Raw genomic sequence first — 15,824 nt, 5'->3', positions numbered from 1 at the left:
CTTCCGGCTGCAACGGGAATGCGCAGGCGCAGCGAGTTACGGGAGGTGGCTTGCGGGAGGGCGGGGCAAGATGCCCCAGGATGGGGTGTTGCAGGTCCCAGGTCCTGGGTGGTGTGAACCTCCAGGGTGTGCACTGGGCACCATCCTACTATCCTCGGCCCCCCAGTTTTTCAGAATTTCCCGGAGCGGGGGCAGCTCCGCCCTTCAGCTGTCCTGAAGTCCCTGGAACATTACAGGCTGCTGTCTGCGACTGAGGACATATGGGTTCCCCCCGCCCCCCAAAGAAGTTTCCAGATGGAGCATTCATTTCTCTCTGACAACACGCGAGCATTTTCCTATAGAATTGCCTCGTCTGGCGACCGGGCTGGGCAAACGTTTAGTAAATGCCAGCAGAGTTGGGGCACACTCAGTCTCTGCTCCTTCTCTGCACCCCAGTACTGGGGGAACTCAGGGCTTGCCTGGTGCCTGGCGCACCCCTCTGTGGGGGATGAACGGAGATTAGGAGGGGGAATTTGGAAGAAGAAAACGCAGGATGGACCTTTGAACCCCAAACTCTGGATCTTATTGACGGAGGCAGCCAGGCAGATGGGAAGGCCCCTCCCCAGGAGATGGCAGTAAATTTCTGGGAAGTAATAGCTCTGAAGTTGCAAAGACCAGCCTTGCACAAAACAGGAACTAAGGCCTGATAAGACCCTCACCTGGCGCCAGCAACAGACCCAGAGAAGCTCCCGCAGAAACAAGAGGCCAGGGAAGGAATTTCAGAGAAGACCACCACCACTCCTAGGCATCCTCCTCCTTCAGGGACCTTTGAACTTCCTCAGCAATGGACTTTGACCTAAGTAGATCCCCCCAGGTGGGGACAGGTTGGAGAAACCCTATAAAGGCCACCTTGACCAAAGCAAGGGCGCACATATGCTGCCCGAGCCCATGTGCAACTTGTGCCCATGTGGCTGAGCACATGCGGTGCCCGAGCACATGTGTCGCCCGCATCTCCCCCTTTGAGATGTGGACTTTCTTGCTTTCGTGTCTAATGCTGGCCTGTGTGTAGGGGCTCTCTCTGCCCTTGCGGAAGCCCAGGTTCTCTCTTTTTCTTTTTTTAGGGGTCACACCTTGAGGTGCACAGGGGTTACTCCTGACTCTGCACTCAGGAATTACTCCTGGCGGTGCTCAGGGGACCATATGGGATGCTGGGACTCGAACCCGAACCGGCCGTATGCACGGCAAACACCCTACCCACTGTGCTATCGCTCCAGCCCCAAGTCCAGGCTCTCTCTTGAGCACATGACTCTCCACTCTCTCACTTTCCCTCCTTCCCTTCAAAACCTCCAAATAAAAACTGCAATTTCACTGCTCCTGAAATTCCTTTCTTCGAGGCGAGACAAGAGAACCCAGTAGCCCTGGGTCCTGGGTGGCAGAGGCGGGTGGGGAGAAAGTGACCATGTTTCTCCTCCCCACCTCACATGAGCCATCTGTGAGTCCCACTGACATCGCTATCTGGATTTTTGGTGCTGCTAAGCGCCAAGTGTGAGGTCCGGAGAGGGAAGGGCGAAGGCTGGGAAGGCGAAGGGCTTTAGGTTAACACAGCAGGCTTGCCCAGACAAAGGAAAAGCACTTTGTTCTAAGCCCTTTGTCTAGCTGAAATCTCTTTTTTAAAAGTCCACGAAGGACTTAATATACTGGTGCTCACCTCGCTCATGAGCCAGAGGCAGGGCCTGTCTTTCATATTCTAGGTGAGAGCTGGGGGTGGCAGCAGCCACGGCCTTGGCTTCCTTTTCAAATACCTTCTGAGCTTCTCTGAAAGATGAGGAATTCAGGTCCTGTGCAGCCAGTAAGGAAAGGCGAGCAAGGTGGGTGGAAAAGCAAAACAGCGAATTCAGTGATTTACAATGAATTTGATAGTGGAGTTTGGATTGCTGGGTTGGAAATGGCAAGATAGCATGGGGTGGGGGGCGCTGAGTCGAGGTACGTGTGGGCCCACACGCTGGCGTACCCAAATGTTTTCAACTGCCGGATGCCCCACCTGGTCAGCCTTTCTCCCATCTCCTGTATGGTCTGAAGCCATCTGTATTCCCTCCTTGGACTATCAGCGATGATGATGATGATGATGATGATGATGATGATGATGATGATGATGATGATGATGATGATGATGATAATGATAAAGTCTGACACACAGCCCTTCAATTTTCTCCTCTCCTCAAAGATAAGCAAAGCTGAACACGAATTAAAGTGTTAGCCATCAGCTTTAAGTTCTGCAGGAAGGAGAGAGAGTCTTGCAAGAACAAAACTCGTCTTTGAGTTGTGCAGAGATAACTGGGCATTCAAGGATTGAACTTCACCTTCCACACAGAGCTCCAGGAGTTGGGGTGGGGGAGGTCAGGCAGGCCAACAGTTAGATGTGCAGTTCCAGCAGTGCAGAACCCTGTCTTAGGGGCCATCAGGCCCACCCTAGCAGTGCTCAGGTGCTAGGTGCTGCTGGGGCTCAAACTCAGGGCTTCCCACATGCTCCGGCCCTTTGGCCTATCCACCTGGCTCCTGACTGGGTTTTTAATTGAATTACTTAGTTTGGTTTTCGGGTCAGGCCTGGCAGTGCTCAAGGCTTCCTACTGGGCTCAGGGATTACTCCTGGCAGTGCTGGCATGCAGGGGTGGGGTGGGGGGTGTGAATGCTCTATGTGGTGCTGGGAATTGAATCAGAGTTGACTGCCTGCAAGGGAAGAGCCTAGCCCCCTATATTCGCTTTTTGACCCTGACCTGAGCATTTTAAAGAGATAATAAGGAGCGAGGCAGGGAGCCAGGGACTTGGGCAGAGCGAGGGAAGTGGAAACTGACAAAAAACGGAGGTGACTGGTCTCCCCTTCCCTTCACAGTGCTCCTCCGGAGGAGAAAGCGCGTCTGTCTTTATGACGGAAGGCAGTCACTGGGTGGCCAAGCTGCCTCCCAAAGTGTTGACATTTCAGAGAGAAGCCCCTTGTGGGCAGCCAAAGACCCATAAGCTTTCTAAAGTCACTGCTTCAAGAGGGGCTGCTTGGAGGGATGGGGGTCTGGCTTGCTTGTCACTACGTTTCGGCTGCTACAAACCACAGATGGCCCCAGCAATCGAGCACTTTCTCCGGCAGACACCCAAGTGCCTGGGAGTCTGGGGACATCTTAGAGACGTTAGAAATGGCGCAAGTGTCTGTGCCAGGGTCCTGGAGGGCATTCGCGCATATGCCGAGAGTTTGCAGGGCTTGCAGGCCCTCTCGGTGACGAGAGCCTGGAGGCTCCGACCACATCAGTCCATGAGGTCACCTTTGTCACCATAGGGAAACATCACGTACCTGTGTGGATCCAGGACTGCGCCTGGCTGGCGGCCCTGGGCTCACGGGGATCATTGTTCAGTGTTGTACCAGCGTTTCTGAGCCTCTGACCCCAGAAAAGAGCCCACTCTTGTCACAGCTGCTCCTGGAAGAGGAATGGCGTTCCCTGACACTGCACGTCCTCGCTCTGTTCCTGTCCCTTGGGGATGAGGAAACAGACAGGCAGTGTATTTCTCAGTCTGCACAGGACAGCTTCATGGTGGGTACAGGAAGTTGATGAAGAGCTTCTCTCTCTCTCTCTCTGTCTCTCTCTCTCTCCCCCCCAACCCTCTGTGTCATCTCTCCCTTCCTCCATTTCTCTCTCCTCTGTCCTGTATCCCTCTTTCCCTCTCTCTCCCTCTCATCCATTCTCTCTCCCTCTGTCCTCTCTTTCTCCTCTCTCTTTCTCCCTCTCCCTCTTTTTCTCCTCTCCCTCTCCCTCTCTCTCTCCTCTCTCTCTCCTTCTCCCTCTCTCTCTTCTCTTTCTCTCTCTCTCTCTCCCTCTCTCTCTCCTCTCTCTCTCTTTTTCTTTTTGGAGCCACACCTAGTGGTGCTCAGGGGTTACTCCTGGCTCTCCACTCAGAAATCACTCCCTGCGGGCTCAGGGGACCACATGGGGTGCCAGGGATTGAATGCAGGACAGTTGTGCAAGGCCAGCACCTTATCCGCCTTACCCACTGTGCTATCTCTCCGGCCCCCAGCGCTTCTGAGACCCTTCCCGAGACTGCTCTGGCTGGCTTTATAGAGGATAAGGGAGGTGAAAGGAGGAGAAAAGGCTAAACTCGAAGCCACAGCTCCATACGTCTCTGTGCCGTTGACTGCCTCTTCCTGGCTACACGGAGAATGGATTTGTTTTGGTTTGGGGGGCCATCCCTGGCTATGCTTAGGGGCTACTCCAGGCTCTGGGCTCAGGGATCACTCCTGATTGTGTTACAAGACCAACCGTGGTGCAGGGATTAAACCCCCTTGTTATCTCTCCAGCCCCTGAGAGTTGACCTTGACCAAGTTATGCCTGTGTTCCCGTTCTCCTTCTTTTTTAACTGTTTTTTTTTTCTTTTTGGGTCACACCCGGCGATGCACAGGGGTTACTCCTGGCTCTGCACTCAGGAGTTATCCCTGGCAGTGCTCAGGGGACCATATGGGATGCTGGGAATCGAACCTGGGTTGGCTGCGTGCAAGGCAAACATCCTACCCAATGTACTATCGTTTCAGCCCCTGTGTTCCCGTTCTTCTAACCACCCTCCTGTGTGGTTCTCTGGGACTGCCTTATCCTATGATATTATCACGAGGTGTGCGGGTTCAGCTCATGCTCTACCTGCGAACGCCTCCCACTGGGGACCCCCTCACGCGTCTCTTGGGGTCTAGACCAGGGGCCCCAGTGGAAGGACAGCACATGGTGCTGGATTGAATTGCCACATCAAGTCACCTCATCTGTGGACTCACGTTTCCTCATCTATCACTGAGGTGGTCTGACCCGAAGATGATGCTGTCCACGGGACACGCAGCCTGGACATGCCTGAATCTGTGTGGGCCACAGGACAGAGCACGGAACAGAACCCCGGAACTCCCTTCAAATGTAAGTCAAAGTAAGTCACTGTAAATAGGAGCACATAAAATCGCCAGAAGAGACCAAGTTGTTTATGGAGTAATGTCATGCTCTTTTCTATCACAGCAAGAACGCGTAAGTGGTTTTTCTGTGAAATTTTAAATGTTAGTTTAAAAATAGATTTCCCAAGTGATTCATGACGATTCTCCTTCTCTGGTGAGGACTCCTTGCCCTTAAGAACTGTTAGGATTTCTGACAGTTTTCAGACTGTCCAAAGCAGCAAAATACCTAGAAAATGATACCTGTAAAATAACCCCAGGATTCTGTCTATCCATCATGTCCCCTTGCATGAATTAATAAACAAACACTCCCATATCGATCCAGTATGTAAGTGATAGATGTTTGAACCTCAGCTCCTGGTTTATTTACAAATGCAATTAGTCACACACACATAATGGTTCATGAGCAAGACTGTCCGATGATTCATTAATCTCTGCCTTTCTCTCATCCCAACCCTCCACCCCCACTCCCCGCCATGACCCAGGTGCTTTCTTTCAAATTTGACAAAATTGAAAATAATTTTCAATATTGACTTTGATGAAGGCAGCCCTGCAGGGGAAGTGAGAGTCCTTTGGTGTGAAATATCGTTCCAACGAGCAAGCAGAAATCACGGAGACTGGCACGCCATCCATCTTCATCGATCAACCTCGTCATCTCTACTGACGGGCCTCATGGAGGGCGAAGAATTTGGTATCTTCTAGTGAGAATCTGGCTGGGCTCCGTCCCTGAGTTGCTGACTCTTTGGCTTCGGCCACTTGTTAAGGAGAGATTTTGAATCCTGCTGCGCCCACATTCTCATGGACGGTTGCCCTGGGCTCATCCAGACTCGAGACCTGCATCCTGTACTTCTGCTGCCAGTCGTCCACGATGTACTGGTGGTAGGGGTCGTTGGAGTGCTCCCGTCTCTTGGACTTGACCGTGCTCACCAGGATGGCGACGATGATGAACGAGAACATGCCGATCATCACCATCAGGTACAAGATGACGTAGTTAAAGTTCTCGGCATCCACTTTGGCTTGCAGGGCTTCCTGCTGAGCCGAGGTGTTCCGGCGCCAGTTGTCCATGTAAGTAATAAAAATCTTCTGGAAGGCATCTTCCAGCGTCTGTGTGAGGTTGGGCGTGGCGGGCATGGTTTCCTCCTGCTGTCATTGAAATCATAAAATGCACAGGCAAGGATCAGAAAACAGATCTTTTCCACACGTGGCTGCTTCGTGGGATGGAGAAAGGGAATACTAGTGGGAGCTAATATAATCTCTATTTAACCTGGATGGTGATTGAATACATTATTTTATTTTTTGGGGGGGGGTCATACTTAGGGCTTGCTCCTGGCTCTCTCTGCACTCAGGAACTACTCCTGGTGATGCTTGGGGAAGCATATGGGATGCTGGGAATTGGACCCAGGTCATCTGCGTGCAGAGCAAGCGCCCTACCTGCTGTACTATCTCTCTGGCCGCTGAATGCATATTTTAAAATTGTTATTTAACTTTTCTACATGCATTTGATGCCTCTTGCGGGGTGGGGAAACACCTGACAAATGTTTCATGGAGGGCAAAAAATTAGATCAAGTGTAATTTCAATTTATGTGTAGAAATAGACGTTAGCGCATGAAACTGGAGAGAGCTCCACTGGTCTCTCGGTGAGGCCCTTGGCTCAGTCCCCCACACCCCATGCTACTGACACCAGCCTGGGAGGTGGCCCCGGTGGTCCCTGAGCACCAGCTGGCCCAAACACAGCTCTGTCCCGGGGCTGAGCCTGAAAGCATCATGACCATGTGATGATGATGCTTAATCTGGCCCCTGCTCCCCACACCCCAGCACATCGCAGGGGGCCCTCACAGAAATGTAAGAAACATGTGAAAGACTAGAAACAGATGTTCAGGGGCTGGAGTTGATAGCACAGCAGGTAGGGCGTTTGCCTTGCACGAAGCCGACCCAGGTTCAATTCCCAGCATCCCATATGGTCCCCTGAGCACCGCCAGGAGTAATTCCTGAGTGCAGAGCCAGGAGTAACCCCTGAGCATTGCTGGGTGTGACCCAAAAAGCAAAAAAGAAAAAATAGTTCAAAATGCCAATTGTGGGTGATATACTAATATTTTTTTAAATATCTTTTGTTTTTCTTGTGTACTAAATCCTCTTTACTTTTCTTGCATTGCTTCTTTTTTTTCTTTTTACTTTTTGGGTCACACCCAGTGATGCTCAGGGATTCCTCCTGGCTCTGCACTCAGGAGTTACTTCTTTTTTTTTTCTTTTTGGGTCACACCTGGCGATGCACAGGGGTTCCTCCTGGCTCTGCACTCAGGAATTATGCCTGGCGGTGCTCAGGGGACCATATGGGATGCTGGGAATTGAACCCGGGTCAGCCGCATGAAAGGCAAATGCCCTACCCTCTGTACTATCTCTCCAGCCCCTCAGGAGTTACTTCTGGCAGTGCTCGAGGGACCATGTGGATGCTGGGAATCGAACTCAGGTCAGCTGCATACAAGGCAAACGCTCTCCACGCTGTACTATCGTTCCAGCCCCTCATTGCTTTGTTTTGTGGGGTTGGTCTCCCCAGAGCAGTGTTGGGTGGGGGAACCCAGTGGCGACTCCCAGCAGTACTCAGCCTGGCAGTGCTGACCTGCCAGTTCAGTGCTTAGTGCTATGTGAGCCCAATAATAGGGGCCACAATGACTTAAGCTCATACACCTCAGTTATGTTCCCTTGCTTCTGGTCAGTCACGACCATGACCTTTCATCTGTCTGTCCCAAATACAATCTGTTCGCCCCAAGTGCACTCTGTGACCCTCTGAGGAAAGTGGTTCCCATTTGTTTGCCAAGGTCAAAGTTCTCTTTTCTTGAAAGATGGTGTGTGATTAGCATCTCCAAGACCCACAAAAGGCAACCAAGGCTTTCAGGCTTTTGGTTTGCTTAGGTTTGGGGGACTCCCCACTGTAGTTGGGGCTGACTCCTGGCTCTGTGCTCAGGGAACCATATGTGACACTGGGGATGGACCCTGAGTTGGCTGTATGCGTGCAAGGCAAGCACCCTGCCCACTCCACTGCCTCTCCAGCCCCAGGCTTTCCATTTTTTTTATATAAGAAAAGGATGCAATTATTTTATACTTGCCATGGAAGTGTAACTTTTTTTTTCAGACTTTTGATCCAAAAGGAGTTAATGGAGAAATAAATTGGAAAGTATTATGAAAAATAAGGAGGGGAAGAAGGAGAAGGAGGCAGCAGAGGGAAAGAAAAGGGAGAGAGGGAGGGATGGAAGGGTGTAAGACAGACTAGGAAACCCATTCCTGTCACACTCTGCTGGAAAATAAAATAGATACCCTAGGTGCTTCATTCTTCCGAAGATTTGCAGTGGAAGGGCTGGGGGGCGGGTAGTATAGTGGGCAGCGCGCCTTGCATGAGGCCATCTTGGTTCTGATCTCCTGCACTGCATGTGGACCCCCAAGCACTGCCATGAGTGATCCCTGAGCCCAGATGCAGAAATAAGCCCTGAGCACTACCGGGTGTGACCCCAAACAAAACAAAACAAAATAAATTGCGATGTGAACTCACCTTGGTAGCGTGGTTCGAAGCCCAGAATTCCTCGCCACAAAACCACTCTTTCTCAACTTTCTGCTGGTGGCAGCCGGCTCGTCAGAATTCTGTGTAAATCTCAGCCTCCTGGCCACCTTCAGCGTCAGCACACCGAACCCTTGCTAATCGGCAACCTCGGGCTTTTAAGAACCCCAATGTTTAATCTAATCTGATGGTGGAAAGTCAAACACTGACCGCGGCCAGGAATTAACCTTGGTGCCTGCTGGGCTGTGCCCTCTTGGAGCCTGGCATTGCACAGAGAATGACACAAGCTCCCACTTCAAGCCCCGTGATGCCCACTCCAGCCAGAGCCGTGCTGGCCCCCGTGAGAAGCACAGGCCCCTCCTCAGGAAATGCACGTGGGCAGTGCCGCTCTCCAGAGGGCTCATGTGGAAGGAGAGCGCCCCAGCAAGGAGGACGGATATGGCTTTTTTTTTTCTTTTTGGGTCACACCCAGCGATGCTCAGGGGTTTCTCCTGGCTCTGCACTCAGAAATCACTCCTGGTGGTGCTCGGGGACCATAAGGGATGCTGGGAATCAAACTTTGGTTGGCTTCATGCAAGGCAAACGCCCTCCCCACTGTGCTATCACTCCAGCCCCGGATGTGGCATTTCTAAGGTGAAGAAAGACCAGTATGATGAGTCCAGGAAATGAACATCTTCAGTTCTCCGCGCAAGGCAATGTTTTGTTAAAATTCTCCTCCCTGGACACTTCCCAAAGGATTTTATAGCAAGATTGTTGCCTTATAAAATAGAAACTGGACACAGAAAAAAGATGGAAGAAAAATCTCAATAGTTGCTGTTTAGCAGAAGATCCCTTTACTCAATTTGCGGCTCACCTACTCAATACGATACAGTTATGAGAAAAGTTGGGATCTTGTGCCCCCCCTAGACGGAATTAGACGCCATCCTGCTAAGTGAAATAAGTCAGAGCAAGAAAGACAAATGCAAGATAAACTCACTTACCTGCAGAATGTAGAGAAACGAAACAAGAAAAGGTATCTTGTTTACATAACAGTATCAAACAGGGACAAACAGTATCAAACCGTATCAAACAAGGATAAACCGTTAGCCTTGGACTGTGAAGCTGAGTTTACCCAGCAGGATGGGGTGGGGGTAGGGGGGGAAGAGGGATCAGAAGGGGAGCTAGAAGGAGCATAAGAACAGTGGTGGACAGTGACTCCATTTTTTTTTTTTTTAATGCATTAAGGAAAACATAGGCAGAATTCTGCAGGATTTGGACCTCAGAGGCATTTTCAATTATTTTATACCATTGATCAGAATAACAAAAATAAAAATAAAAATAAGCAAGGAGGCAGGCTGGGGGCGCTGAGAGGGAAGTTGGATTCACTGGTGGAGGGATGTAGACATTGGTGGTGGGACTGGGGCTGGAACATAGTATGCCTTAAATTCCACAATGAATCACTGTAGATCGTGGTCCTAAAAATATATATATTGAAAGAAAAAAAAAAAGAACAGTGGTAGAGGGCTCTGCGGGTGGTGGTGAGATGCCGTAACTGAGTAGATCAAAACCATAAAGTCAACTCTGTTGTCACGGTGCTACCTAAACGACAGCGCGGAATCTTAAAATTCCTTTCCTAGTAGAGTAAAAACTCGGGCTGAGTGGGTTTGCTGAGAGCTAGCCTCATTGTGACCCCGTGCGAGTTCTTCAGGCCTGCTCTTACTGTGTTTGCCTCCTGTAATCACCGCCACAGCCCACGCAGAGGGTGCCATGAACTTGACAGCCTGGGAAACCCCCCGGGCAGCGAGAGGTCAGGAGGGCAGGGTAAGAAGTCGAGCCAGGACTGTGATCTAATCTGGGATAAGGGAGGCTCCGCCAGAGGTTGGCTTGGCTTCACAGCGGGGTTTCCTCCCTACTGTGTGCTTTGAAGTACAGCCTGTGATAAGACGAAGAGGGCTGAGACCCTCAGCGTCCACACATGACACTTGTTCTCATCCTCATCCTCCTTGTGATCTAAAGAGACACGAGGTCAGGCGGGAGGGATCAACAGGGCGTTCGGGTTCTTGCCTAGCATGGGACTGACGCTGGTTCAGTTCCCAGCACTGTTCAATCCTCGAGCACTGCCAGGAGTGAGCCCTGAGCAGAGTGAGTGCGGGGTGGAATCCAAAACCCAAAAAAGAAAGAGAAGGACGAGGCTCTCTAGAGAGTCACAGGGTCTGCTCCAAACACCATGAATGACTCGGATCGCCTTCTCTGAGCAAGGTGAGGCAGACCGGACAGGAAGAGCTGGTTTGAACGTTTAATCGGGCGGACAGGGACTCTGTTCCCAAGGCACCCCGGGAAATTTCACTGGTACTTCTGCTCCACCTGCTGGTGGAGAGAGCCAAGGATGCGAGGAATCAGAACAGGGACCTTTTTCTTGGGTGATTAGAGATGAAACTGGAAAGTGTGTTGAATTTGTCACTGCCACTTTGACGCACAAATCTGTTGTTCCTAGGAGCGTGCGTGTGTGTGTGTGTGTGTGTGTGTGTGTGTGGGTGGCCGGGGGGGGGCATTCTTAGGACTTTTTCTAATCATGGTATCATGTAATCTATTTAAGGTGAAAGTTTGACTTCCTCTTTTCCCCACGAGATGCCCTTAATATCTCTTTCTTGTCTTATTGCTATGGTCAGCACTTCCGATGCCATCTTCATTATTGGGGGTTAACATGAGCAATCTTGTGCCCGATCTTAGAGGAAAGACTTTCAGTCTCGTAACATCGAGCAAGCTGTGGGTTTGTGGTAAATGACTTTCCCCGTGTTGGAGGAAAGTTCCTTCAACTCCCATCTCTCTCATAGGCAGGATCTAAAGACACATAGTCGGGGAATGACAAGCGCTCAAGGGATCAGACCCTGAAGACTAAGATTTAGTAGGACACTCACCCTAGTGGTGGGGGTGGGGAAATGGAGGGGAGCAGACATTCTGGTGGAAGATGCTGGAACGTTTCATGTATGAAACCTTACGAATAGCAGTTTTGTAAACTATGGTGACTACAATTAAAATCCAAAAAGAAGGAAAAGTAGAATATCTGAGTATTAGAAGGCTCACAGCGTGGCTTGTGGGGGGGGGGGCTCGATAAAGCAGGCAGGCAAATAACTTCACGTCTAGATTCTTCATGTGTCAGATAGAAATGATAAGTGGCACAATCACACTGGGGTCAAAGTACAGAGAGGATCATGACTATAAAACTCTTGGGGCAATACTAAGTAAATGGTGCTTGGAGGGCTCGCTCGGGATGGGAGATGTGTGCTGAAAGTAGACTATGGACCAAATGTGATGGCCACTTACTACCTGTATTGCAAACCACAACACCCAAAAGGAGAGAGAGAGAGTAAAAGGGAATGTGCCTGCCATGGAGGTAGGGGGTGGGGGTGGGATGAGGTAGGGGTCGCAGGAGGGATACTGGGAACATTGGTAGAGAATGGGCACTGGCGGAGGGATGGGTACTCGATCATTGTATGACTGATATGTAAGCATGAAAGTTCGTAAGTCTGTAACTGCACCTCATGGTGATTCATTAAAAAAATAGAATAAAAATAAATTTGGGGCAAAAGGAGAGAGAGAGAGAGAGAGAGAGAGAGAGAGGTACAGAGGTAGAGAAGGAAAGTGCCTTCCATAGAGGTAGACTGGGGAGTGGAGGGGGAGTGGTGATAGAAGGGAACCTGGAGACACTGGCGGAGGGATGGGTGTTGGAACACTGTGTGACTGAAATCTAATCATCAGCAGTTTTGTAAGGTTCTATCTCAAGTGATTCAATAAAAACAAATAAACAAAAAAATCTCTTTGGTGCAGAACTTGGCCTGGAGCAGGACAGGATAATGTCAAGGTTAATTTTTGTGTCTGGCAGAGGGGATGGTGTCGGCATGAACGTGGGTGGTGCTTTGAGGAGAGGGTCTGCAGCCGGGAGGGCAGGGCAGTTTCCTGCAGCAGCTGAGACCCACACGCTCCAGCCTCGGCTTTAGAGACTTGGGTGAGAAGAGTGTGACCTTGGGGTGGATGGAAACCAGTTGACTAAGGGCTTCTCTCCATCACACACAAGCTTGACCATTTCCAACACTTTAGGGTATCGAGGGCTTTCTAGACACCTGATGGGTGGGCGGGTGGGGCTTCTTATTTGGCAGTGAAGAGGTACAATCATCTTAGGTGCTTTTGAAGAGCTGCTTAATGCTAGAGCAAACACACTTAAAACATTTTTTAATTGAGTCACCAGGAGATAGCCTATTACAAAGCTATTCATGATTGGGCTTCAGTCATGCAGTGTTCCAACACCCATCCCTCCACCACTACACATTTTCCAGCACCAGTGCCCCCTGTTTCCCTCCCACTGCACCTCAACTCCCCCCACCATCACCTGCCTCTATCCATGGCATGAATGTTTCTTCTCTCTCTTTCTCTCTCTCTCTCTCTTCTCCCCCTCCTCTCTCTCTCTCTCTCTCTCTCTCTCTCTCTCTCTCTCTCTCTCCCTCTGCCCCCCCTCTCTCCTTTTGGACATTATGGTTAGCAATACTGAGACGGAAAGGTTATCACATACATCCCTTTACAACTTTCAACACTCAGTTTTTATCCAGTGTGATCATTCCCAGCTATTATTGTCATACTGGTCCCTTCTTTATCTTAGCTACTCTCCACCCCCCACACACACTTGTGGTAGATTCCAACCATTGACCAGTCCTCCTGGCCCCTGTTTCCCTTGGCCTTGGATATTACTCTCATACACCTTTTAAAAAATATACCACAAATGAATGTAGTTATTGCTGGCAGGAATGCTGACTGGTCCAGTCTTTTTGGAAAACAATATAGACATTCCTCAAAAAACTAGAAATTGAGTTCCTGTTTGACCCAGCAATACTACTACTGGGAATATACCATGTGGGACCAAAAACACACGGTAGAAACACCATCTGTACTTCTGTGTATATTGAAGCACTAATTCACAATAGCCAGAATCTGGAAACAACCCGAGAATAGATAACTGGATAAAGAAAATATATTACATCTACACAATGGAATACTACCTAGCTGTTAGGAAAAATGAAGTCATGAAATTTGCCTATAAATGGATAGATATGGAGAGTATCATGCTGAGTGAAATGGGTCAGAAAGAGAGGGGACATATATAGAATTATTGCATTCATTTGTGCAGTTTAGAGCAAGCACACTTTTGTTCTTGCATCTCTTTCCAGAGGCTTCCTTGACAAAATCTCTCTTTTTTTTCTTTTTTCTTTTTTTGGCTTTCTGGGTCACACCTGGTGATGCACAGGGGTTTACTCCTGGCTCTGCACTCAGGAATTACTCCTGGCAGTGCTCAGGGGACCATATGGGATTCTGGGAATCAAACCCGGGTCAGCTGTGTGCAAGGCAATCACCCTGTTGTACTATTGCTCCGGCCCTATCAACTGCATTTTCTCTGGAACTTCTGTGTCTAATTTGAAGAGAGCTGTCTAGGATGGAGAGCATGTAAGGCAGGAAGAGTCCCTCGGGGACTCCCCAGAAACATGGGCGGGAGGGAAACTGGGAATATTCAAGGTGGGAAGTGTACACTGTTGGAGGGGCGGGTGTTGGAACATTGTATGACTGAAACCAACATGAAAGCTTTGTAACTGTGTATTTCACTGCAATTCAGTTGATAAATAAATTTTTTAAAGAAAATAACAGAATTTGTTCTTCACATGTCCATAGACTTGTAATCAGGATAATTGCAAAGAAAAGATAAGTGTTAATGAAGATAAAGAAAACCTAAGGGCCAGGGAGAGAGCTCAGAGGCTAGTGTGGCTGCTTTGCACACTTGCAGGTCCAGGGCTTGTGATCCTCAGAGCACACAGGTTGATCCCTGACCACTGTGCCAGGAGAAACCCCTGAGCAACCTCACCCTCCACCCCCAAGAGAAAGCAGTGAGAAATTGGAATCTTTGGTTAATATTATGGAATGCAAAAAAGGTACAAGTGCTGTGGGAAACAGTAGCCAGGGCCCTTAAAAAGTGAAGACTGGAGCTAGCATAGGATCTAGCTGTCTCACTTCTTGATATTTTCATCCAGAAGAATTTATTTATTTATTTTTAAGAATTTTATTTTATTGAATCACTATGTGGAAAATTACAATGCTTTCAGGCTGAAGTCTCAGTTATACAATGCTGAAACAACCATCCCTTCACCAGCCCATATCCCACCACCCCCCAAAAAAACACAGTACAGTATACCTCCCATCCCACCCCCCGAACCCCTCCCCCCTACCTTGTAACTGATAAATTTCACTTTACTTTCTCTCTACTTTGGTTACATTCAATATTTCAACACAGACCTCACTATTATTGTTAGGAGTACCCCACTAGAGTCAGACCTGTTGTGAAGAGATATGAGTTTTGGATTTCTGTACTTTAGCAACTAAGTCCAGGGAGATTTCTTCCAGATATTGGATCATTGCAAGCTTGTAAACCCCATCTATGGTCGTCATAATACGGCGGTCGCCACGCCCTTCACCCCCGGCAAGGAAGAGGCGAGCGAGAAATACCTTTCCCCTCCTGGGCGGGCATGGGACCGCTCTTAGTTCTCAGTCTTCATCCAGAAGAATTTAAATTAGAACTTCCAAGAGATGCTAGCACTTGTATGTTCATTCTAGCATCGTAGCAGTGTAGCATTACAGTAGCCAAAAGGCAGGAACAACCTGAGTCTCCACCAGTGGCTGAATGGATGAAGCATGGTTAGAAACAGCGTTGCTACAATGGCATGCGAGTCTTGTAGTTACTCATTCCCCCCACTCCCACCAGGATCCTTTTTGTTTTTTTGAACCACATCTGGACTGGAGTGATAGCACAGCAGGTAGGGCGTTTGTCTTGCACATGGCCAACCTGGGTTTGATTCCTCCGCCCCTCTCAGAGAGCCCAGCAAGCTACCGAGACTATCCCACCCGCACGGCAGAGCCTGGCAAGCTCCCCGTGGCGTATTCGATATGCCAAAAACAGTAACAAGAAGTCTCACAATGGAGATGTTACTGGTGCCCACTCGAGCAAATCGATGACAACGGGAGGACAGTGCTACAGTGCTACGACAAACCACACCTAGCGCTGCTCAGGGCTTCCTCCTGGTTCTGTGGTCGGGGATCATTCCTGACAGGACTTAGAGACCAGATGGGGTGCTGAGGCTCAAACCTGAACCAGCTGCATCTCTCCGGCAGGCCCTCACCCCACCTTTAGTTGTTGCTGCTGTTGTTTTATCTTCAGCCTTTTAAAAAGAAGGAAATGTTGCCATCGGAGACAAGAGGGGCAAGCCTTAAGGACATCGTGCTAATTGGCAGATGCCAGTAGCAGAAACGCAAATACAC

General features: G+C 49.5%; 1 protein-coding gene across 1 annotated transcript; it reads right to left on the bottom strand.

Moving 5' to 3' along the window:
- Positions 1-5,701: 5,701 nt before the first annotated feature.
- On the bottom strand, positions 5,702-6,073 carry KCNE2 (potassium voltage-gated channel subfamily E regulatory subunit 2). The gene has a single exon (XM_004620354.1). The coding sequence runs from the start codon at positions 6,071-6,073 to the stop codon at positions 5,702-5,704; it is 372 nt and encodes a 123-aa protein (XP_004620411.1).
- Between the last annotated feature and the right edge of the window lie 9,751 nt (positions 6,074-15,824).

This window comes from Sorex araneus, chromosome 2 (genome assembly GCF_027595985.1).
Source record: "Sorex araneus isolate mSorAra2 chromosome 2, mSorAra2.pri, whole genome shotgun sequence".
Classification (NCBI taxonomy): domain Eukaryota; kingdom Metazoa; phylum Chordata; class Mammalia; order Eulipotyphla; family Soricidae; genus Sorex; species Sorex araneus.
Note: the sequence above shows the minus strand (reverse complement) of the source record. Positions and strands in the feature narration are given on the sequence as shown.

What these genes read in the sequence shown, in the direction of transcription:
- KCNE2 (XM_004620354.1), bottom strand. Translation starts at nt 6,073, where the DNA reads ATGCCCGCCACGCCCAACCTCACACAGACGCTGGAAGATGCCTTCCAG.